The sequence below is a fragment of the Phascolarctos cinereus genome, unplaced genomic scaffold (genome assembly GCF_003287225.1).
Source record: "Phascolarctos cinereus isolate Bilbo 61053 unplaced genomic scaffold, phaCin_HiC Scaffold_726;HRSCAF=1367, whole genome shotgun sequence".
Classification (NCBI taxonomy): domain Eukaryota; kingdom Metazoa; phylum Chordata; class Mammalia; order Diprotodontia; family Phascolarctidae; genus Phascolarctos; species Phascolarctos cinereus.
This window is the reverse complement of record NW_027556098.1, coordinates 372329345-372352524: the sequence shown is the minus strand read 5'-3', so window position 1 is coordinate 372352524 and position 23180 is coordinate 372329345. Positions and strand designations below refer to the sequence as shown.

The following is a 23180-nucleotide window of genomic DNA, read 5'->3' as shown; positions in this document are numbered from 1 at the left end:
ACAGTTCATAAAGTGCTTCCCTCACAGCCCTGGGAGGAATCACTGCAAGTCTTATCTCCATTTTACAAATGAGAAAACTGAGCCTCAGAGACATGAAGGGCTTTGCCTTAGCAACACTGCCAGTAAATGGCTGGTCTGGTCTCAGATTAAGCCCTTTGATCCTGGGTCCAGTGCTTTCTGCCATGGCATGCGGACTTTAGATTAGTTCTTGTACGGATGTCTCCAGAGCTCTGACTTGGGGAAGAGGACCTGTCTGAGTGACAGAATTAGGGGCATTGGCCCACAGACTCAGGATTATTCCCCTACACCCAGTGAGAGAAGTCAAACGCTGACAGCTGAACAAAGAGGGAAGAGTTCTGTATTCTAGCTCCTGTTTCTGATGAAAGCTCCAGGGTTGGCATCTGGGGATTGTAAATTCCTGGAAGGCAAAGACTTTTGTTTTGCTTTTGTCTTTGTGTTCCCCAACACTTAGCACAATTGGCTGGCATACAGCAGGTGCTTGATAAATACTTTTTGATTGGTTGATTGATTGATTGGGAAGAGAATCCTTTTGTCTAAAGAAGAAAAGTTGAGAAGTCGAGTGGCTACCAGAGTCAGAACTGACTTTTCCCCTTCTTCACCACCACCCACAACAATATTTGCCCACACTAGTTTCTGCCTCATGCTGGGGATCGGATCTTGATCACGGGAGCAGCTGATTCTAAAGTGCACGTGCATGACCTGACTGTGAAAGAGACGATCCATATGTTTGGAGACCACACAAACCGGGTGAAGCGCATCGCCACGGCCCCGATGTGGCCCAACACGTTCTGGAGCGCTGCAGAGGATGGGCTCATCCGGTAAGCGCCCCAGCCCAGTCTTTATGCCAGGCTCTGTTTCAGGCCTGGCCAGCCCTTCCTTCAGGCACATACCCAAGCCCCATTTTGCTGCCCGTTGCAGAAGTCTGTTTCTTTTCTAAAACACATCTAAATGTGTTTGGAGCAGCAAGACGAATCAGTAAGGATTTCCTAAAATGGTCAACCAGTTACTATTCTGTGTCCAGCCCTGTCCTAAGTGCTGTGGCCAAGGGAAGGAGGAAAGGTTGTCCAAGAGAAGTATAAGATGTTTACCCTTAATCAGAAAGAAGACAAGACATGAAGATGTGTGAACCAATTAGCAAATGATATAAGACAGACCTCCCTAATACAGGTCCTTGTTAAGGCCCACTTGTACTCTTACAATCTCCTCATAGGTTCTCCTCCCTTTTCCAATCCATCCTTCACAACAATGCTATAATAATCTTCTATTTTTATAGATCTGGCCATGCTACTCCTGCTCAGAAATCTTCAGTTGATCCAAGGTTCCTATTGAGTAAAGTTCAAATTCTTGAGCTTAGTATTCAAGGCCTCTCATGATCTGGTGCTACATTCTCTTTCTGTCATCTTTACTCCTTCCCATGTTCTCTGCCCTCCAGCCAATCTGGACTCCTCACCACTCCCTGTGTGTCCACACTCCCCCCCCACTCCCCCCCAGCCCTGTGATTTTCCTTATGTTGTTCTATTTGCCAAGAATACCTTTCTCTCTCCCCCATGTCACATCTGTTGAATTCTTACCCATCCTTTAAAACTGAACTCAGATACCTCCTCTGTGAAGCCTTTCCTGACTGTGACCTTTTCCCTCCTTGAACTTCACACAGTTCTTGCTTTGTTCCTCCTCTGTGCACTTCTCTATGTAACGTTTTGTATTTTAGTTATGTGTGTGTATCTTCATACTAGACTACAGGTTCCATAAGGGTAGGGACTGGTTTGTCTAGGCTTTTCGTCTCTCCTAGCACATCGCCCTGTCCTGTCAATACAATAGGCGCTTAATAAATGTTTGAATTAATTTGAATCATAGTTCAGTCATTCAGCAAGCATTAATTAATTATGAAGCATGTACAGAGCATTTCAGGAGATAAACAACAAAGAATGTTATGCTCCCACTTAAAGAACTTGGTAGTGGGCAAAGTAGAATCGGATAGCACCAAAAGGGAGTCTAGAAGAGGGAGGGAAGCAGGAAGGAGAATGAGGAGAGGCTTCATAGGGCAACTAGAAACACCCGGGGGCACATCCAGGGAGTCTGTCCAGAACAGGGCATGTGAAGGGGAATGGGGACATCACACTAGAAAGGGAGGCTGGGAACAAGGGAAGGGGGGCCTTGAATGCCAGACAAACAAATTTGTACTTTGTTCCGTTGACATCGGGTTTAGGGGCAGGGGAATAACATGGGATTATAAAACATAGAGCTGAAAGGACCTAGCCATCAAGATTAGTTAGTAATGCATTAGAGGAACTTATCTGGCAGTCTATAGTGGAGGAATTGGAGCAAGAGTTGGTTGGAAGCAGGCGAAAAGTAACAAGGGCCCAAACTCTAGCAGGAGCAATGGAAGTACAAAGTATAGAGGTGGAATTGGCAAGACTTGGCCATTAGATATGGAGAAAATTGGGAGAGTCAGAGGTGACTCCAAAGATTTTTAAGCTTGTTTGATTGGAAGGCTGGTGTATACCATTCATTGGAATGGGTAGTGAGGAATAAGAGTCATTTGAAAGGGTTAAATTAGTTTAGTCTTGGAGGTGTTGAGTTTGAAATACTGATGGGTTATCCAGTTGGATATCAGTAGGCAAACAGAACTTTGATTCTTAAACTTTGGAGAGAGATTGGAATGGAAAATATAGAATTGGGGATAGCTGCATAGATAGTGGTTGAAGGCCGCACAAGAGAATTAAACCAGAGAGAGAACATCTGTATAGACCAGTGGCATAGAAACCCTTGGAGGAAAGTGTCCGTCAGAAGGGTCTGGTCAGCAGCGACAGTCACTTCAGAGAGGTCCTGGTCATTGAGGACTGAGCACAGTTCAGTGGAGTTGATGATTGGAAGTTATTGGTAACCTGATGGGAATGGAAACCAGATAGCAGGTAGTGAAGTAAAGGCAACAGAAGTCTTAAAGTTTAGTAGTAAAAGAGGAAGTAGAGAGAAGATGGTTTGAGAGCTTGTAGCAGAGGAGCCTGCAGGTGGGCGTATGTAGGCAAATGAAGGATGAAAGCAGGTAAATGTGAAGATGTGTGGGGGGGAGAAGATGAGGGAAGTTCAGGGTTCCAGATGTTACTGGAGAGGGTGGCATGTGGGACACAGGTGCAAGGTGAGTTTTGGTGAGGAGGCACAGGGTCCAGCTCTTCTTGTGAGACAGGAGGAAAGAAAGAGAGGACAAGTGAAGATGCTGAACACTTCTGAGGAGTGGAATAGAAGAGGTGAGAAAAGCTGACACTGGAGGCCTTGTCCTGAGGGTGGGGCCTTAAGGAAAAGGGGAAAATGTTTGAAACAGTCACAATTTCACGGTGAATGTGTTTACTTTCGTGTGAAAATCCCCACTTATCATTATGGTTTCTGGTCAGTGAGGCCCCTCAGACTCTTCCCTCTTTGAAATCTCACAATATCAGCTTCTGCCCTAGAGTCCACAGAAGGCTTAGTCTCTCTGCTGCTCTCTACAATGGCTCACATCTTCCCAACCCTTCTGTCTTGCAGTCAGTATGACCTTCGAGAGAATAGCAAACACTCAGAGGTGCTGATCGACCTGACCGAGTATTGTGGCCAGCTGGTGGAGGCCAAATGCCTCACCGTCAACCCCCAAGACAACAACTGCCTGGCGGTAGGGGCCAGCGGACCCTTTGTGCGGCTCTATGATATCCGAATGATCCACAATCACAGGTATGGCCCTCTGGCCCCCAATCCCACCAGAGCCAAGGGCATTGACACCAGCCATCTTCCTCTCCTTCAGGCCCCACCTCTTCTTACGCGGCGCCCATTTTAAGCTGTGAAGGGAATTGCCTTCCGTTCTGTCTCCCAAACCTTCTGGAGGCCCCAGAAGGGTTCCCTGGTGAGATCTGAACTCCCTCAGGAGATCCTAAAGCAGAACCCCTAAAGTGGTTTTAGGCTTTTCAGATTCACTCTAGAACCTATTGGATATCTCAGGGTGGTTGCTGGCTTCACTGGTACAGATTAAAGCCCATCTATCCCTTCCTATCCTGTAGCACACCCCTCTAGACTGCTCCCTAAATGCTCCACGAGGGCCCTTTATATTCTTTTCATACCTTGCGGGGTGGCCAGGCAGTGCTTGCTAGCTAGCCGTCCATTGTCTCACTTCCCGTACCTAACCTGTCCCCTTCCTTTTCCCTCTGTCTGCACCCTAGAATCGTGCTAGATCACTTCCTGTTTACAAATCGTTGGCAACATACTGTCTACAGACACCATTATTAGTCTTTCTGTTGCCCTTTGATTTTTCTGATACTGTGGTGATCTGTGATTCGCAGCATCAGTGGAAATACCCTAGGCTTGCTTGGGAGGAGGGAGGAGTTTTACATGATATTTTCAGTGCCTCACGGAGCAGGCTTCCCCGCCCCCTCAATGGGTAGGCATGGACCACTCACTAGCCACAGAGGGCACCTTACTGGGTAAATGGGGAAGACATTACATGACTTGGTGAGGAAAGATGCCACCTGCCTTGTCATTCAATTCATCACTGTGCCGGGGACACGAAGACAAAATGAAAAACCATCTCTTGATGCCACAGACTGTCTGGTTTTGTCTTGTAATACCACCCTTAGGTGGCAATTCTTAATTTTACGGTTCTCTCTCCTGGCAGAAAAAGCATGAAGCAAGGCCCTTCAGCCGGTGTGCACACATTCTGTGACCGGCGGAAGCCCCTCCCTGACGGTGCTGCCCAGTACTACGTGGCAGGTAAGACTGTCCAGCGCGGCCCCTGGAGAACCTCGTCGTTAGGTCGCGGCTGACTCTTTGGGGAGGGTGGCAAGCATAATTGACTGTGGGAAATACCACTGTCATCTAGGGACAAGGGCTGTTGGGTCTTTGGCATCTTTTCTGTAGGGTGGAATGAACTGGTAGCTTATGGAAAGAGCCTCAGGTCTTCTGGGCCTCAGCTCTGCTCTTCAGCAACCAGCTCCATAGGACTTGTCACATCCTGGAGGTGCCTCATCTCTGGGCACAGCTCCCCATATTCAGCTGACTGAAGAGGCACGTCATTTTATTCTAGGCCTTAGGTAATCTCCAAGATCCCTTTCATTGTTAACGATCAGTGATCTAGAGAGTTACTCTTATTGTGTGGCCTTACTCATCGGTCTATACCATTGTGGACAAACTGGGGAACCAAAAGACCCTGTTACCAGAAAAGCTGCTTAGTCTGGTGGTGAAGCAGCTATAGGGAGAAATGATAGGCAAGGAGTGGGAAGTTAGACAGCTCCGGTTGAGAACCCTGCCATTAACTGGTTGAGTGACTTTTAAGGAAACAAATTAAGGAGACAGCCTGCTTATTGGTCAGTGATATGACTGAGAGATCATAATCTCCCTTCTTCTTAACTCACAAGTATGTTGTTAGGATCAAATGAGGTGATATATGTCAAGGTGCTTTGAAAAGCATTTCGTGTTAAAGCATCAGGAGAGAGAGCACAGAAATGGTGTCTGGACTTGGAGGGAGACTCCCCAATACTTGCAGGAATGAGAAGAGGGCAAAGGGACTTTCCCCTTTTCCTTCCTTTCTCTAGCCAATCTTCATGTCTGTAATTGTGTTGAAAAAGAATGAATGCCATAGACTTGACCATGATGCATCTCTGATGCTGTGTATGGGTCTCTGCTTCTTCATTCACAAGATCCAACACGGGGCTAGTGGGTGTGAGAGGAAGTTGGTGGGTGAGTGAGGTTGGAACAGAGACCCTACATCCCAGTGGTTGGCCTGTCCCCCACAGGGCATTTACCAGTGAAGCTGCCGGACTACAATAACCGCCTTCGAGTGCTGGTTGCTACCTACGTCACCTTCAGTCCCAATGGCACCGAGCTGTTGGTCAACATGGGAGGGGAACAGGTAGGCACTTTAGTGGGAAATAGCTGAGCCTTGCACGTAGCCCTGTGTCCAGCTAGTGGAAGTTGTGTGTGGTTACCACAAAGGATGTTAGGATAGAATAGAGAAAACAGTCTTTGACTTCATAGCCAGAGGTTCCCAGGGAATTGGTGGTTCTGTCTCTCATTCAGTTTGTTTGAAAAACAAAAGGTCGAATCAGACCTGCAGAGGTAAGTGAGAAATAGGACTTGCTCACTGTACCAAGCAAAAGGGCAAGAAAGTGGGTATGGTGCCATAGTGTTGGGGCCAGGGCCTTGCCCAGCTGGCATAGCAGTCCCTTCCCTTTTCTCTGGGGCAGGGAAATCTGAAGGGGAAACAGGTGGTGACTTTCTGTCATCTGGTTAGATGGGCACTAGAAGGAATGAGGCTTCAAAAAGATGGTGCTCTTGTATCCCCCGTGTGATTCTAGAAGTGCCATGATGGCAAGAATCTGGTCTTACGTATCTTTGTGTGTCCTCGAGAGCTAAATGGCTCTTCACACAAGGGTTTAAGAAAGAGCCATGATTTAGAGTCCTCAGCACCTCTAAAGAGCTTTGGGCCAAATTTATCATATGTTTGTTGAGCATTCACTTTATATTAGATCCATTTTAATCAAACTGTAAGATGGGGATAACACTTCTTGTACTATCCACCTGTCAAGGTTATTTAATCTGTTAGGTAAGCACTTTGTAACCCTTAAATGGGCATGAAGCATTTCATTATTTATTTCCTTATAATATCATTTAATCCCTAACTCTGTCCCTTGTGGCTGTGTGACTAGGCATATCACTTCCCCTTTCTGGACCTACTTGCATGTTCTCTGAAATGATGGAGTTGGACTTGATGGTCTCTAAGGCCCCTTTTAGCCCTAAGATGCTGTAATCCCAAATGAGACAATATATAAAGGGTTTGGGCCCGTGTGGGGGGAGGGGAGTCCACTGCAGGCTGGAGGGGCTGGGGAGGGCTTTCTAGGTGCACTAAGCCTTCTGACCCAGAGAATAACGGGTAGGACGGGTTCTATTTGGGAGTCAGGAGAGTACGCTAGGAAGATGGCAGAGTTCATGGAGCTGCATCCCACAGACTTCAAGCCTTGTTTTCCTCTGCTGTGAAATAAACTGTCTGTGGTAACCTCTTCACAGAGATTAGTCTTGTAAAGATCATATGAAAGAATTCTGTGAAGCACTTTGTAAACCTTAAAGAGCTGTATGCATTTTGGCTGTTAATAACTCTTCGTGTCTTTTAATATGAATTGACTGAATATTCCTCAGAGGGCTCTTGCTCTGGAACTGCTTAATGCCCTAATGGATCCGCGTCTGGCAAGGCCTAGAGTACCGTTTGTTGTGAATCCTCCCTGCCATCTATTTGGCATCCACTGTATCCCAGCTTTTTAGGATACATCCCTGAAGAGGGTGGAGTCTTTGCTGCCCGTTAATGACAGTGAGGCGGTTTCATGGCCTCTGTGTCTGTCTGTCTGTCTTCTCTCTCTCTGTAGGTCTATTTGTTTGACCTGACATACAAGCAGCGACCATACACCTTTCTCCTGCCAAGGAAATGTCACTCATCGGGGGGTGAGTGTGGGAGTGGGAGGGCCCAGGTTCCTGACACTACCTTCTCTTTGCCATCAAGTCAGAATGGAGGTGTCAGAGACTGACCCCCTTTACTGTCAGGGTGATCCTGTGGGTCCAGATCTCGGTCCTCTATAGAGACGTTGCTAGATGAGTTGTCAGTGTTTTTCCTCCCTCCATTCAGCTACACGTTCATCTTATTACCACTGTTCCCCCTTCCCAGCTACTAGGCCGGACTTATACCCCCTGGACAACTAGCATAGTTCATATTGAGCTTCCTTGGATATTGATAGGGGGCCTTGTCAGGAGTAGCCTTTTCCTCCAACCTTCACCCATTGGGGAACCTCTCCTTTGGAACGGTGCTCTATGCCTCCTTCCCATTTCTCCTGGCATGGCTGGGAGAATCTCTAGGCCTGTTTTGTCCACTGCCCCATAAACTTTTCCATGCCTATCATCATAAGGTCCTGCCTGGATTTGGGTGGGAATGGAAACATCGTCATCCATGCCCAGAACTTAAGCTGTCCCTTTCCCCTTTCTTCTTCCACCAAACCCATCAGAGGTCCAGAATGGCAAGATGTCCACCAATGGCATGTCTAATGGGCTCCACTTGCACAGCAATGGCTTTCGATTGTCAGAGGGCAGAGCACACGTAAGGTAATGTCAGCTTTCAGGCTGCAGTAACTCTCCCTAATTGTGATGTATCCCATCAGGTGACTTGGCACCGTTCGTGGTCTTCCCAGAGAAGGAGAGGGATGTGGATCTGCTGTGTAGGCAAGAGAGGGCCAGCAGAGCCATGGGTGTGGAACGGTTTGTGGGTGGAGAAGCTGCTTTGTTCCTTCTGCCTGGTCAGGCCTCTGGGAATAAGGAATGTGTCAAATCATGCCCTCCCAGGCTTGCATCAGCAAGGGCTGAGGCCCCAGAGTTCGCTTTGCCCTCACCCTATTCTGTCTTGATTTCCCCCTTCTTTGCTCTCTCCCCAGTGGTCTCCAGGTTTCCAGTAAGCATAGGATGAATAGGAACCATTTCCAACACACAGGAAGTGGAGGGGAGAGATAATGTAATAGGGGGAGAAACTGTCATTTGGGAATTCTCTTGGGAGGTAGGTATGACATTTTCTGGCTCGTTAGGGCCTGGAGAGCAAGAAATCTTGACCAGGGAGTTGGAACTTTACAACTCATGAGGTGTTATGAGTCTGTTCTGCATAGCTTTGATAAGTGTGACTAGATGTCTTTGTGTTATAGAGGGAGGAAGATGGCTCAAGAAGCTCCCTTCACTTCCATCGAATCTAGGATCAAGAAATTTGGTTTGGGGGCAGCTAGGTGGCGAAATGAATAGAGCTCTGGCCTTGGAGTCAGGAGGACCTGAGTTCAGATCCAGCCTCAGACACTTAACACTTGCTAGCTGCGTGACCCTGGGCAAGTCACTTAACCCAATCGCCTCACCAAAAAAAAAAAAGAGAGAGAGAACAAGACAGAGAAGGCAGTATTAGGAACCAGTTTGTCTGAAAAAAAGCTGGCGATTTTAGTGGACTGCAAGCGTCACAGGCATCGGCAGTGTGTTGGGGTAGCTAACTGGTCTGATGCTGTTTGGGTCTACCTGGAGAGAAGCAGTGATTTCAGTGACAGAGCAGTGATAATCCCTGTGTCCCCTGCCCCAGTCAGAGCAAATCTGGAGGCTTGAGTTTATTTCTGGCTGCTACACCTTAAGAAGACTTAGCATTTGGGAGCGTCCAGAGGGGTGGCAGTGAGGACCAGGTGAAGGGGCTGGGAAGATTTAACCTGGAGAAAAGACTCAGGGGAGCAGGATGGCTGTCTTTCACATGGAAGGAGGAAGTAGATGCATTCTGTTTGTTCTCAGAGCAGTGGGGGAGGAGCTTCACGGAGGCACATTTAGGCTGGATGTCAGCAGGATGTAGGAAGACCTTTCCAACAGAGAGACTGTCCAGAAGTGGACTGGGTGGATTGCCTTGGGAGACTGTGACTTCCTCATTTAGAATGCTCAGTGACCACTTGTCTAGTCCGTTAGAATGGAGATTCTGTGTAGGTTTGGGTTAAACTAGATGGCTGCTGAGACGCCTTTCAACCCTAAAATAGGATTCTTTGATGTATGGGGTCCTGTGATAAACATTTGGATGACAGAGGAAAGAAGGTGAACACACATGATTTCCAAAGAGCTTATGATATAGTTGAGGGATGAGATGTGTACAGTTTCTGAGTGAATACGTGCGCAGGAAGAGTCAAAGAGTTTGGCCAGAGAATCAAGTTGATAAATACCACTTTTATGTGGGTACATCAAATAAGGCTTCTTGAAGGAGGTAGCATCTCAACTGTATGCTGGTAGAGTCTATCAGGGGGCAGAAGTGAAAGGGGAGAGGATAAGAGGGTCCAGGATAAAGTGAGCAACAGTGAAGAGTCCAATGTGACTCAAAAGCATGTAAAGAGGGAGTAGGATCAAGTAAATTTGGAAAGGAAGGCTATGGAAAGCCTTAGATTCCAGGCAAAGTAGCTTGGACTTTATTCCAGAAGTAGAGAGCCGATAAAGGGGTGGCAGAATGTGCAGGATTGATGGGAACAGCAAGAGACTGGAGGCAGGAAGGTTGTTTAGGGAGTTATTGCAGGAGAGAAGGAGGGACAAAGATGAGATGAGTGGGAGAGGTCACATGAGCAGGGCTTGGTGAACAGCTGGATGTGGAAGGTGGGAGACCAAAGAGGGAGGCTTTGAGCTGGGCTGATCCGGTGATGGTGGCATCTCCACAAATGGACAAGCCAGGGCACGAGGCAAGCTTCGGAGAAGAAGACGTGAGCTTGAGTTTTTAGTCATCCAGGTGTAGATTCTTAGCAAGCAGTTTGAAGTATGAGACTGGGACTCAGGGGAACGAATTCCCTGGAGCTTTCCTGCCACAGCCCGTTCTGTTCTTTTATCTGCTGTCTCAGCTGCATCTCTCTGGAGCAGGAGTTGGGGCACTGCCCTTCTCAGTGAGGTTTAAGGAAGGAGTGGCCTAGTTCCCTGGCCGTGGTCTGCCCTGTTCCGACATTCAGGGTTGCTCCTTCTGCCTGGCCCAGGTGCCTTGTCCCGTGCTCTCCTACCTTGATTTTCTCCCAGCTTTCACCTCTTCTTTGTAGTCCCCAAGCAGAACTGCCTCCATCCCTAGAACGAGTGAAGCAGCAGGCCAACGAGGCTTTTGCCTGCCAGCAGTGGACTCAAGCCATCCAGCTATACAGCAAAGCCGTGCAGAAGGCCCCCCACAATGCCATGCTCTATGGGAACCGAGCTGCTGCCTACATGAAGCGCAAGTGGTAAGTGAACCCCGCCAGTCTGGCTAGCGGACAGCAGGGCAGGGTCCCTGGGCATCCTTGGGCTTAGATGTGGTATCTAGCCAACCTGGCTCCTCGTCCCAGGAAGACCAGCTAGAGCCAAGCTGAGCTCATCCCTGGGTCGCTTTGGACAAGTCACTGCCTTTCTCTGAGCCTCTGTTTCTAGTTCTGGAGGATTTCTGACGTCTCCTCCAGCTTAGGTCTGTGTCACTTTCCCTGTCTGAGCCTCAGTTACCTTATTTGTAAAGCAGGGATAATAATCTTGGCACTAGGGTCCTTCTAGGGTCACTGAGGAAAGGAACTGTAAGCACTCTAGCGTCAGCTGCCGTTAGTAGGGCTTTCTCACTGTTTTCCACAGACCAGCTCAGCAGAATTCACAACCCTTCCCAGTTTGACCACTGGGGATGAATTTTTCAGCAACTCATGAAGCCCTTCCAAGTCATGAAGGGATTATGGTCCACATGAGTGAGAATCACAGACGTTTGAGGCATCAAAGTCTGGGCTGAGGGTTGTACCCTGTCCCTGGGAAGGAGAAGATGCAAAAGAATCCCCACCCATGATGCAGGGCCTGTGGCCATGTCACCTGAGTTCCACATTAATACTGATCTACCTCTAGTCCAGCTGCACCACTTGTCACTGATTCAGCAGAAGAGTCTAGGGGCTTCCCTGAAACCAAGTGTGGACGAGGGGCAATAATTACATTACAAAAGATATAGTACAGATACTAGGCAAAGAAATTTGGTGAAGTCCATTAGTGTCCGTCTAGAGATCCTGCAGCTTTTTTGATCTCACATACTTTTCATCCAAACAAGGAGTGCTAGAGATAGAGCCTGTTGTGAGCCTCAGCTCCTCAAGGGCTAGCAGGTGGACTTTGAAAGGGCCTCTCTCTCACTTTGCCCATCCAGCGAGATGGTATTGATAAAAGCACTTAGCACAGTGCCTGGCACATAGTAGGTGCTATATATATAAATGCTTGTTCCTTTCTCTCCTGTCAATCACATCCTTGTGGACTGACAGGCCTTCTTTTTCCTGGGAATGCGACAGTTGGGTCTCCATCCATTTCTGTTCTTTGTGACAGCTACCTGGGCCAGAGAATGCCCAGGTTGAAAAAAAACAGTAAATGCTCAGTACTGGGGACCCTTCAGCACACAAGTCCTCCATGGTTCTCAGTCCAGCTTCATACCTGCCCCTGGGGCATTGTTGTATCCCTTTCTAATTGTTATGTTTCCTGGAGTTAGAAAGAATTTCCACTGGAATCTTTGGGGTCCATCTGAATTGTTTTTATCCATCCTGCTGCTGGTGGTATGGCCTGGTAGCTGCTCTGGCCAGGAGGTGGTGATGGTTAGTTTCCAGTTCCCTCACCCTTCATATTACAAGATGTGCTCTGTCTTATTCGTGACCTTCCTAAAATGTGGAGAGAGCAAAGCTTGTGCTCTCTTCCTGTGCTCCTTCTCTCCAGTATAGATTTCCTCCACGGTTGCTGTTTCCACTTGCACACCCAACAGGCCCTGTGGCCTGCAGTGCTCTTGGCGTGGTCTTTGGGCTGACTGTGATCAGCCTTGAGAGGGGCACCTTGCAGACAGTAATTGGATTTCAGTGCTGCAGCGGTTCCTGCGTCACTCCTACTTGTTCTGGTGTCTGCTGGATCATGATGGATTCTCTGCTTCTGCATGACTGCACCCCTCTCCCCCTCCCCCTTCCACCTCATTTATTGTCAGTCTCTCCCAGTCACAGTGTGGCAGCTTCAGAGGTCTGATAACCCACACACCACACACGCTTTTGCTCCTGCCTTAGGTGCTGAGTCTTGAAGCTGGGAAATTCCATAGGAACTCAGAGCAGTTCTTCCTTATTAGCCATTGACCTAGTGTGTGTTTTGGCCAAAAGCCAAATCTGTGAGCTTCACCTGTGCCAGCCACTGCTGCCTGGAGTCTCTGAATATTCTCATCTAGCCTCGATTGTCCTGGTTGGTATTAGCCTTTTTTGGACTGCAGGTAGAGCCCGATCAGTTTGAATGAGGAATCCCCTGAAGTAGAGAAGAAATTTATTCACATTTGCACTGTACATTTCCACTGGTCTGGAACCAATTTCAGATAGTTCTTACTTTAAGTGGACTGTTCCGCAGACTTCTACATAAAGTCATTTTTTTTTTTACATAATGTAAACTTGCCTGCAGACGTAGGGAAGAGAGGCAGAAAGGGTACCTTGCCCCCACAGAGGGAGGGGGCTGGCACACAGTTCAAGGACACATGGGGGTCATGGACAGAGAAGTGAGAGCAGGAGGAGGGAACACGTGGGGGTCAGGGATAGCCGTGTGGGGGCCTAACTGAAACCGAGAGGGAGAGCACACAAAGGGCAGAGCCGTGGGGACTGGACATGGCCACAGCCGAGAGAGGACCGGTGATGCCTGGGGCCAGACAAGCAGGCAGGGGGTTGGCGCAGGACAAATGTCTCTCTCCCTGGAGGTCTCAAGCCCAGCCCCTGATCTAGTGGCAGTGTGCAGCCTCTGTGCATCAGTTCTTCTACTTTTACTTGGAGGGGGTCTTTGTGGTGGGGGGGTGGTAAGCCACCGAGCAGAGAGAGCGAGAGATCACAGTAGTGTACCGTCAAGTTAACAAAGGGGTGTTTTTGGAATGCACATTTCTTCCAGAATTCTTTATGTAAAGTTGAATTTGTGTAATGCAAATTTATATAAAGTAAGAACTGTCTGTGTTGTATTTTACGTGATTATAATTTCAAATAGTCTGATTTCAAATACATGCAGCCACTTCAGGGGATTCATTTATTTGCACCAATTACACCTACAGCTTGTTGTACTCTTGATAAATGAGCAGTCAGTCAGCATATGTTTATTAAGCACTTACCATGTGGCAGACACTGCGTTAATGGCTGGGGATGTTCTTGTCCTCAAGGGGCTTACATCCCAGTGGGGAAAACAGCGTGAATCATGGAGTGCATGGAGGATCAGGTTGTGAAGTTCCTTAAATTCCAAGCAGAGGACTTTATATTTGATCCGGAAGGTAATAGTTGCTTAGTGAGTAGGGAGATGGCGTGGTCAGGCCTACACTGTAGGAGATCACTTGGCAACCATGTGGAGGATGAAGCACAGTGGGGAGAGATATGGCAGGGAGGCCAGTTAGATGGTGATTGCTGATAACTGACTGGTACTTGGGTGGTGGCTGTATGAGTAGAGAGTGAGTGGAGGAATGGATAAAGAGCTGTCTTGAAGGCTGAAAGAGCAAGACTTGGCAATAGTTTAACTGTGAGATGAGAATCAGGAATAGAGAATAACACTGAGATTGTGAGCCTGGCTGACTGGGGGAGTAGAGGGGAGGTGCCCTCAGTAGTAATAGGAAAGTTGAGAAGAGGGGGGAAAGTTTGGGGGAATAATGAGTTCTCTTTTGGACAGGGTGAGTTTGAGATGCCTGTGAAACATCTGGTTTGAGTTGTCTAAAAGACAAGTGGTGATTTAAGACTATAGCTCAGGAAAAATTAGTATAGAGGAAGACATGAAAAGGGCACAGGACAGAGCCTTGGTTAATGGATAAAGAGCCAGCAAAGGAGGATGAGGGGAGGAGTGGTTAGACAGGTAGGAGAAGAACTGGGAGAGACCAGTGTCATACAGAGCTTGAGAGAAGAGTGTCCAAGAGAAGATGGTGACCAATAGTGTCAGACTGGATAAGTCAGGAAGAATAAGAATTTTGAGGCAGTGTCATTAGATTTGGCAGTTAAGAGATCATTGGTATCATTGGTACCATTGGGAAAGGCAGATTCAGTTGAATGATGAAACCAGAAGCCACGTTGCAGAGGGTAGGCACCAAGTGTAATGGTGTTCTTAAGTTTAGCTAAGAAGGGCAAGAGATGTGTTGGATGATGGGATCAGATTAAGCAATGTTTTTTACGAATGGAAAAAGGTTCAGATTGACAAAATTGGAAAAAGAAAAAAAGAAAAATGACAAATGCTGGAGGGGAGATATGGGAAACCTGATACATTCATGCACTGTTTGGGGAGCTACTGGTTCACCCATTCTGGAAAGCAATTTGTAACTGCCCAAAATAAGTTATTAAACTGTGCATACCTGTTGACCCAGTCATACCATTATTAGATCTATCTCAGAGAGACCAAGAATGAGGAAAACGACCCACATGTACAAAAAAATCTTCTAACAGCTCTTTTTGTGGTAGCAAAGAATTGGAAACTGAGGGGATGCCCATCAGTTGGACAGTGACTGAACAAGTTATGGCATAGTAACAGAATGGATTACGATTGGATTGTAAGAAATGATAAAGTAGATGGCCTCAGAGAAACCTGGGAAGACTTGTATGAACTGATGCAGAGTGAGCATGACCAGGAGAACAGTTTCTACAGTGACAATAGTATTATAAAGACAAAGAACTTTGAAAGACTTAGGGACTGATCAATTCCAGAGGACCGCTAATGAAACATGCAGTAAAGAAACACCTTTCTGAGAGCTGATGGAGTGCAGATTGAAGCGTAGTTTTTGGACATGGCCAATGAGGGAATTTGTTGGGAATTTGTTTTGCTTGACTATATATGTTTTAACAAGGATTTTGTTTTGGTTTTGGGTTTTTTGCCTTCCTCAGTGGGAGGAGAACGAATGCAGACTTGTTGATAGGGAGGGGGGGAAAATCTTTAAAACAGAATAGGGGTGGGGGTGGGGCAGAGGTATGTTTGTGGGCATCAGAGAAGGAACCAGGAGATAAGGAGAGACCTGAAGATTAGTGAGGGTGATTGTGGGTGATTTAATGTGCTGTTATCAGATTAACACCACAGGCTTTTAATGAGTCTTATTCCTAGAATAGATCAGTTGCCTGGAGCCAGGTGACCAGGGCATGGCCTTTACACCTCAGTGGTAGTGATGGGGTCAGCAGATTTACCATGGCCTGGTACAGGCCACCGTGCTTGCAGTACGTGGTTGTGTCCTGTCGCGGGGGCAGTACGGGGGCTGTAGTGTTTCGGGAGGATGGAAGGGCTGTTGGGAATAGCTGGCTTTCAGCCCTTGCCTTTGTGGATTCTGCTGGCCGCATCACCTCCCTCCCCCACAACTACTAAGTCAGATTTTTCAGTGTGCGGACTAGCTGGTGAGTGACGGGAGAGAAGTTGGTGGTGGCCAGGCTGAGAGAGATTGTCCCCTGGGATTTATGCATATCCCCTTCCCGCAGCTTATATCGAGCCTTCCTTCTCCCCATGAGGAGTCTAAGACTTGGTGGTCGGGTGGAGTGAGAGAAGAAAGAGGATTTCTGGAAAAGAGCCGAGGGATGGTGTTTGCTGGATGGCAGCATGCAGTTGGGCTGTTTGCCCACCGGGGGGCAGTGTTGCCTTGTTCTTGCTGTCAAGGCATGTGCTTGCTTGTAAACTAGGAGTCATTTGGTTTTAAAGTTTCTTGGATGTTCTGGCATTTTTTAGAAATATCTGACTCTTCCATCACCCTCTTGGGGTTTTCTTGGCAGATGTAGTGGAGCAGTTTGCCATTTGCTTCTCCGGTTCATTTTACAGATGAGGAAACTGAGGCAAATAGGGTTAAGTGACTTGCTCAGGGTCACACAGCTAGTAAGTGTTTGAGGCTGGATTTGATCTCAGGAAGAGGAGTCTTCCTGACTCCAGGCTAGGCACTCTATTCACTGCGCTCTGTCCACTGTTTCTCGGTTATGCTTTACCCATTGGAGAGGAAGCCGGGAGAATAGAGAATCTTAGAATGGCCAAGCAGAGCTGGCTTTAGAGCCCAAAGGCTGCTCTTTAGAGAGCAGTCGTTAATAGCTGACGTGCGCAGAACCCTGGGCTTGGGTTCTCATTCGATCCTCCCAGTCACCCAATGAGGGAGGTCCTACGGGGGAGACAGTTCAGCCTCAGAGAAGTTGTGACTCGCCCATGGTGACGCAGCTCGGTGTCAGAGCCAGAGTTCAAACAGGGGTCTCTTCTGACTTCAAGTTGAATGTTCTGTTACACCGTGATAGCTGGAAAGGCTAGACGGGTTGTCCAAGGTCACTCGGCAGCAGAGCCGCTACCAAAGCCTGTATCTCTTGGCATCCACTTCACCTACTTCTGTGCTGTGGTGCCTTTTTTATGAGCTGTGGCTTGTCTCTCCTCTGAAATCCTCCACCTCCTGCCCAGGAGCTGTCACGTAGGAAGAGGTGGGCTGGGGGCAGGGAAGACTGACGGGGCGCCTCCCGTTGGCCATCCTGCTGCCCTTTGATCCCCACTGCCACCCAGCCCTGTTCCTAGCTAGGGCAAGATTTGCGCTTTGGGGAGATAATGGGGGTAGTGAAGGTAGTATCCCTCCCTCTTCTCCCCTGCCTCCGGTCACCTGCCTGTGGTATCCTGTCTCCTTAGGGACGGGGACCACTATGATGCCCTGAGGGATTGCCTCAGGGCCATCTCCCTGAACCCCTGCCATTTGAAGGCTCATTTCCGTCTGGCCCGATGCCTCTTCGAGCTCAAGTATGTGGCTGAGGCCCTGGAGTGTCTGGATGACTTCAAAGGAAAGTTCCCAGAGCAGGCCCACAGCAGTGCCTGTGATGCTCTAGGCCGGGACATCACTGCGGCTCTCTTCTCTAAGAGTGATAGTGGTGAGTGAGGTGGGAATGAGAGTGGCCAGCATGGCTGAGGTGCTGGTAATCATCTGAGGGAGAAGGGTGTGAGCCTCCCTTCCCCTGCCAGCTTATGACTAAGCCCAGATAGGTACCAGGAGTTCCAGGTTTGTATTGCTCCCAGATCCTGCCCTCCCCAAATCCTTTCCCCCTTCTGCCTTAACTGCCTGAGCCAGGTATCACCCCAACACAGCTGCCCCCATGGAAACCCAATAAGGGCAGAATCAAGTTGAGTCTTGAGGCATGGGCCTAGATTACAGAAGAGATCTTAGAGATCATGTGGTCCAACAAAAAACAGAGCGGGGCAAGTGACTTTCCCAAGGTCACACAGCCCTCACCAGCAAAGTCAGAATCCAAATGTAGATCATCTATGTGTGTTCCACTGTGTACATCTTGTTTTGTGCTGGTCATGGTCTTATTCCGGCTTGTGTTGCTGTGGGGGCAGGGGACTTGGACCATTTATTCCCTGTGTGATCTCAGCAAAGTATTCTGTCTCTCTGGAACTTACTTGCCTGATCTGTAAAATGGGAGTGACAATTCAGTTGGGGTTGGCAAGCACCTACTCTGTGCAAGGCACTGAGGATATAAGGACAAAATAAAAACCAAACCCTCTTGTCAAGGCACTTACATTCTCTGGTCAGACTTTATTTGCCTGAAGTCATGGGGTTGGAGATATCTGGATCCTAGACAGCTAGGACCTCTCCTAGCTGTAATGTCTAAATTCCATGATTGATTTAGAAAAGTCTACTCACTTAGTTCTTTTAGTCCTCTCCCTCATCTCTGGAAAAGACAAATAATCTCTGAGACCAGCAGAGTACCAATGGTGACTGTTGAACATCCAAGCCCTTACCCTGGCAGCCTCCTTGAAGGAAGAATCTTAGAAAGGCTTGTCTGTCCTCCCCACTTGTCAGTCACTGTGACCGTCTCCAGTGAATCTGAATCAGGCCTGGCATCAGCCAGTTCTTGTTCACTGTGTCAGCCCCATCCAGAAACGTCCCTCTAGGCCAGCTCCTGTTGAGCCCTGAGGCCGAACCTGGTACATTGCACCCGGCTGCTCACTGGCTCTGGCCCCTTCTCCCCACAGAGGAAAAGAAGGGTGGTGGTCCTGTGCGACTGAGGAGCACCAGCCGAAAGGACTCCATCTCCGAAGACGAGATGGTGCTACGAGAGCGGAGCTATGACTACCAGTTCCGGTACTGTGGGCACTGCAATACCACCACCGACATCAAGGAAGCAAACTTCTTTGGCAGGTCTGTGAGTCGGGGCTCCTTCCACTCCCAGCAGGCGGCTTGGCTGGCGGCAGGAGAGCAGAAGCCTTCTCCGTGCACCGGCCAGCAGTGCACCAAGCTAGCTCTCCATAGGCTGATTCCTCACCCCGAAAGAGAGCCGGCGAGGACTTAGAGCTGGGCACGAACCCTGTGCTCACTGCTGCTGGAGATAAAATCTGGCCCTCATGGAACTTCCAGTCTAATAGGGAGGGAAGACCCAAGAACAGCTGTCACATGGGATTCTATTGTGGGGTGCTCCCAGGGGTGCAGAGGAAGTTCTAGTTGAGAGTAGGGACGCAGGAAGCCTCTAGCATGTATGCAGTACTTGAACATTCGCAAAAGCAGTTTGCATCTGTTCTTTCATTTGGTCACATTTGACTTTTTGAGGGGAGGTGGCATTTCAGTTGGCTTTTTAAGAATGGGTAGGAATTCATCAGGTGAAGAGAGGTTGGGAGGACACTGCAGCCATAGGGAAGAGCATGAGTAAGATAGAGAGGTGGATAGGTAACGTGGGTTGTTGGTGGAGGGGAGCGACAAGGGAGGGTGCTGCTGTAGAGAGCGTATTGGAGTTGAAAGACATGGGTTGGTGCTCTGCCATCTCTGGGTCAGTTTCCTTATCGCTGAAATGAGGCCAGTAATACTTATAGTACCCAGCTACATGAAAGTGGGCTGTCCTTGTTACTCGTTACAAAAATGGTAGTTCAGGGGCAGCTAGATGGCACAGTGGATAGAGCACCAGCCCAGGAGTCAGGAGGACCCTAGTTCAAATCCAGCCTCAGACACATGATATTCACTAGCTGTGTGACCCTGGGCAAGTCACTTAACCCTAGTTGTCTGGCCAAAAATAAATAAATAAAAACAAACAAAAAACCAATAAATCAGGCATTTAAAAAAAATAGTAGTTCAGAATAAGATGAGCATTATTGAAGTGTCTTTTTCTTCAAGTGTCAAGGGCCTCAAGTGTCTTTTTCTTCCCCTGGCCCTTTCCTCTGTTACGTAGGGTACACTCCTCTCTGCTCCTCCAGTTCGGGATCCCAGCAGCCTCTGGAACTGAAGGACAAGGCTCGGGGCGGGGAGGGGGGTGGTGAGCGAAATGTGTTGTGAATGCTGGCAGTGAGGCCCACCCACGGTAACCGACTTCTTCCTCCTTTCCTTCCCCAGCAATGCACAGTATATTGTCAGCGGCTCGGATGATGGCTCTTTCTTCATCTGGGAGAAAGAGACTACCAACTTGGTGCGTGTGCTGCAGGGGGATGAGTCCATTGTCAACTGCCTGCAGCCCCACCCCAGCTACTGCTTCCTGGCCACCAGCGGCATCGACCCCGTCGTGAGGCTCTGGAATCCTCGGCCCGAGGTGAGACCCAGGCTGGAGTGGAAAGAGTGTAGAAGACCTGCATCCATCTCCCTGCTCTTGGCCCTTGCTAACTGTGCCTCCTAAGCGTTCTCAGCCATTGACCTCTCTGAGCCACAGTTTCAGAAAGGATACCCTTGAGAAACACAGCATGAGTCACTGGTGGTGGGCTGCTTCTTATTGTCCTTGTTTTTGCCATCTCCTGGATGGAGCCCCAGGGCTCTTGATCCAACACCTGTGGTAGGCAGTGCTGCCACTGCCTAGCCCTGTGGAGGTCAGCAGGAAGGTGGATATGCAGCCCTTCCCTAGGAGAGCTCCCGGCCCAGAAGGGCAGAGACTGACCCATGGAGAACAGCTCCTTAGGAGGGTGGCTGCAGGAAGACAGGGAGGAGGGGGGCCAGTAGTTCATATTCCTTGGGTACAACCCTGTGAGATGTAGTCATTGTGAGTGATGGTATTATCCCCATTTTAAAGATGAGGACCTGGGGTGTTGAGAGATGAAGTTACCTGTGCATAGTCACATACCTGGGAAGTCAAGGAAAACTTCCTAGAGAAGGTGGGATTTGCTGTAGGCCTGAAGAAGAAGGCTTGTGTTTGTATCCTTTGTGAGGGACACCCTGCCTTTGGGGCCTGGCCCCTCCACTTCTCTCCCTCTTCTTGGAAACCAGTTTTCTGATTCCAAATAGCATTTGCCCCTACTTCTACAGGAAAACTGAGCAGGCCCCATAAGGCCATTGGAAGATCTGAGCGGGGTCTTTGAGATTAAAAACGACAGCACGACAGCAGGGGAGGCCGAGGCCATGGCCATGGCAGCGCGGCTCAGGCCTTTTTCCCTTAGGACTCATCTCACCGAGGGCATAGGAGCACATGGGACTTGCTTCCCTGTCAACCCTGTTCTCCCTCTTTCCATCCTTCCTTCCCCCCGCAGAGTGAAGACCTCACAGGACGAGTGGTCGAGGACATGGAGGGGGCTTCTCAGGCCAACCAGCGCCGGATGAACGCCGATCCCCTGGAGGTGATGCTGCTCAACATGGGCTATCGGATCACGGGCCTGAGCAGTGGAGGCGCGGGGGCTTCTGATGATGAGGACAGCTCTGAGGGGCAGGTCCAGTGCCGGCCCAGCTAAGGCCCAGCCGATGAGGAGGGGGGGGAGGGGTTTAGTTTTGGTTTTTCTTTTTGTTTTTGGGTTTTGTATCCCCCTCCAGACTTCCTCCCCCTCCCCCGTTTTGTTTGTTTGTTTGGGGGTAGAGGGTGAGGGACGGCACAGCTCATTGGCTTCTAGACTCTTGGGGGTGACTGTTCCGGGCCCAGAGCAGAAGCTTCTTCCAGCAGCCTCCCTCCTCCTGCCCCTGGCAGCAAGTCCTCTGGCATCAGGCTGCTGGGAAAGGGGGTTAGGCATGTGTGAGGGCAAGAGTGTAGCCCTAGTAACTGGAGCCCTTCTGTGACTACAGAGGGGGCCGTGGGGTGTGAAGGAGGAGTCTGGGGCTACAAATGCCCTTGGCTCTGGTTAGTTCTTGTCCTTGAGTCCCTGGAGAACCGGCCTGTCTCCCTTCGTCCTCCAGGGTGGTCAGGAATGAGGCCTTGGCCAAGTCTGGCATCTGCTCAACATTCTTCCTCCCTTCTTGCTTGGAGGGAGGGTCCTAAAGTGGTGGGAGCAGACTGAGGGAAAGCAAACCTCACCCCACCCTGGCTAGACTGGAGAGTGCAGGCTAACGCAGCCTTGTAGGAGGAGAGCTCCCTGGTCCTGAGGTCCTGGCCCCCAGCTCTCTCTCAATTAGCAGCCTCAATTAACTCATTCCCTTTCTCTTCCTGGGAAAGTGGTTGGGGCCTAGAGCCACTGGCCCTGGCAGAGAATAGCCTTTCACTACGCTAATGCCCCCTCTCCAACTCTGCTTGGCCTCACTGTGACCTCTGCCCCAGAGCCTGTTGGCATCCTCCCCTGCCCCTCGCCTCTTCCAGCATCGATGCTGAGCATAATGCTACGTAAGGGCTCCTTTCTACCATCCCTCCCCTGGCCATGGAGTTCTCCTCTGCCTTTCCTGTCCATTTTACATTCCCTGTTGTGCTGAGCCTCTGGACACCAAGGAAGTGATGGCTTTCCTGTCTGTCTCCTCCGTAGGGGCCACCCCACCCCACATGTCCATCTGCACACACTGGTGGAGAAGAGGGTCTCATTCACCCTCCCCCATGTCCTCTTCCTGTAGAGTGCTGCACCAGCCCAGGCTTCCCCTGGCCCTTGCTCCTCAGGTCCCACCCTCCCCACCTCCAAGGCAAGGACACTTGGGAAAGGTAGATACCATTCTCCCTGCCTTCCAGTCAGAAGGAGGGCACCTCTGAGCACCTCCCTGCCTCTGCTGGCTAGCCAGGCTGGGGATCATTTTAAAATCCATTTCATTGTTTTAAAAGTAAAATTAGGGGTGGGTTTGGAGGAAAGATGGACAGTGAAGGTCTCGGGGCGTCTTTCTGCTGCTTCACTCCCTGAAAGACAGGGGCAGCTTCTCCCTACCTTCTTTCCCTCCCCTCCCCTATCCTCGCTTGGTAATGAAGTATATTTATTGGTGAAGGAGACAGCTGCTGCTGGGACTTGCTCTCCCCTCTCTTTCCCCTGACTTCTCTAGCCCAGAAAGGGAGAGGCAGGTGGGCAGGGCGCCCTGGGGAGGGAGGGGAGGGGAGGCCTGGCATAGCCCCTTAGCTTTCCTGCCTCTAAGCCGACACTCACTCTGCTCCAGCCCAGGGCCTTCCCCCCTCCCCCCCAGTGTGGAAGAAACACAAAAGCCTTACTGTCCACTTGGGCAGGAGCAGAATATTTTTGTTCCTCTGCCCCCCCCTTCCCCACCCCCCAGCAGAGTGAGGGTGATGATGCAATTGATTAAAAAACATTTTGTTCTAGGTGTGGATGTGGAATTTGTGAAGGGCAGGGGTGCTCCACAGGACATAAGAGTAGCCCCCAAAGCTTTGGGCCCCTGCAGGCCACTCTGAACCTGCTCCTGCTGATGCCACCAGTCATCCATCCCTGGTTTTACTGAGGGCCAGCCTTCACCCTGACTCAGCTTTCCACACACAGGGGGTTCACAGGGTTTGTACCTGGCATGTGACACCTTCAATTCTATACCAGTTTAGTCCCTCAGACCTCATTTAGCCTCTTGGATTCTCATCGATGTTATCCCCAGC

General features: G+C 49.4%; 1 protein-coding gene across 2 annotated transcripts in view; it reads left to right on the top strand.

Annotated features, from left to right (window-relative positions):
* WDTC1 (WD and tetratricopeptide repeats 1) overlaps nt 1-22898 on the top strand; it is a 62313-nt gene extending 39415 nt beyond the window's left edge. For both annotated transcript variants that reach the window (XM_020983242.2, XM_020983241.2), the window contains exons 6-16: nt 652-839; nt 3541-3723; nt 4658-4752; nt 5775-5890; nt 7398-7473; nt 8028-8124; nt 10593-10766; nt 17134-17369; nt 18475-18640; nt 19820-20012; nt 20938-22898. In XM_020983242.2, the coding sequence (XP_020838901.1) occupies nt 652-839; nt 3541-3723; nt 4658-4752; nt 5775-5890; nt 7398-7473; nt 8028-8124; nt 10593-10766; nt 17134-17369; nt 18475-18640; nt 19820-20012; nt 20938-21135 (1722 nt within the window). In that variant the 3' untranslated portion in view covers nt 21136-22898. The remainder of the gene's footprint in view (nt 1-651; nt 840-3540; nt 3724-4657; nt 4753-5774; nt 5891-7397; nt 7474-8027; nt 8125-10592; nt 10767-17133; nt 17370-18474; nt 18641-19819; nt 20013-20937) is intronic.
* Nucleotides 22899-23180: the final 282 nt, after the last annotated feature.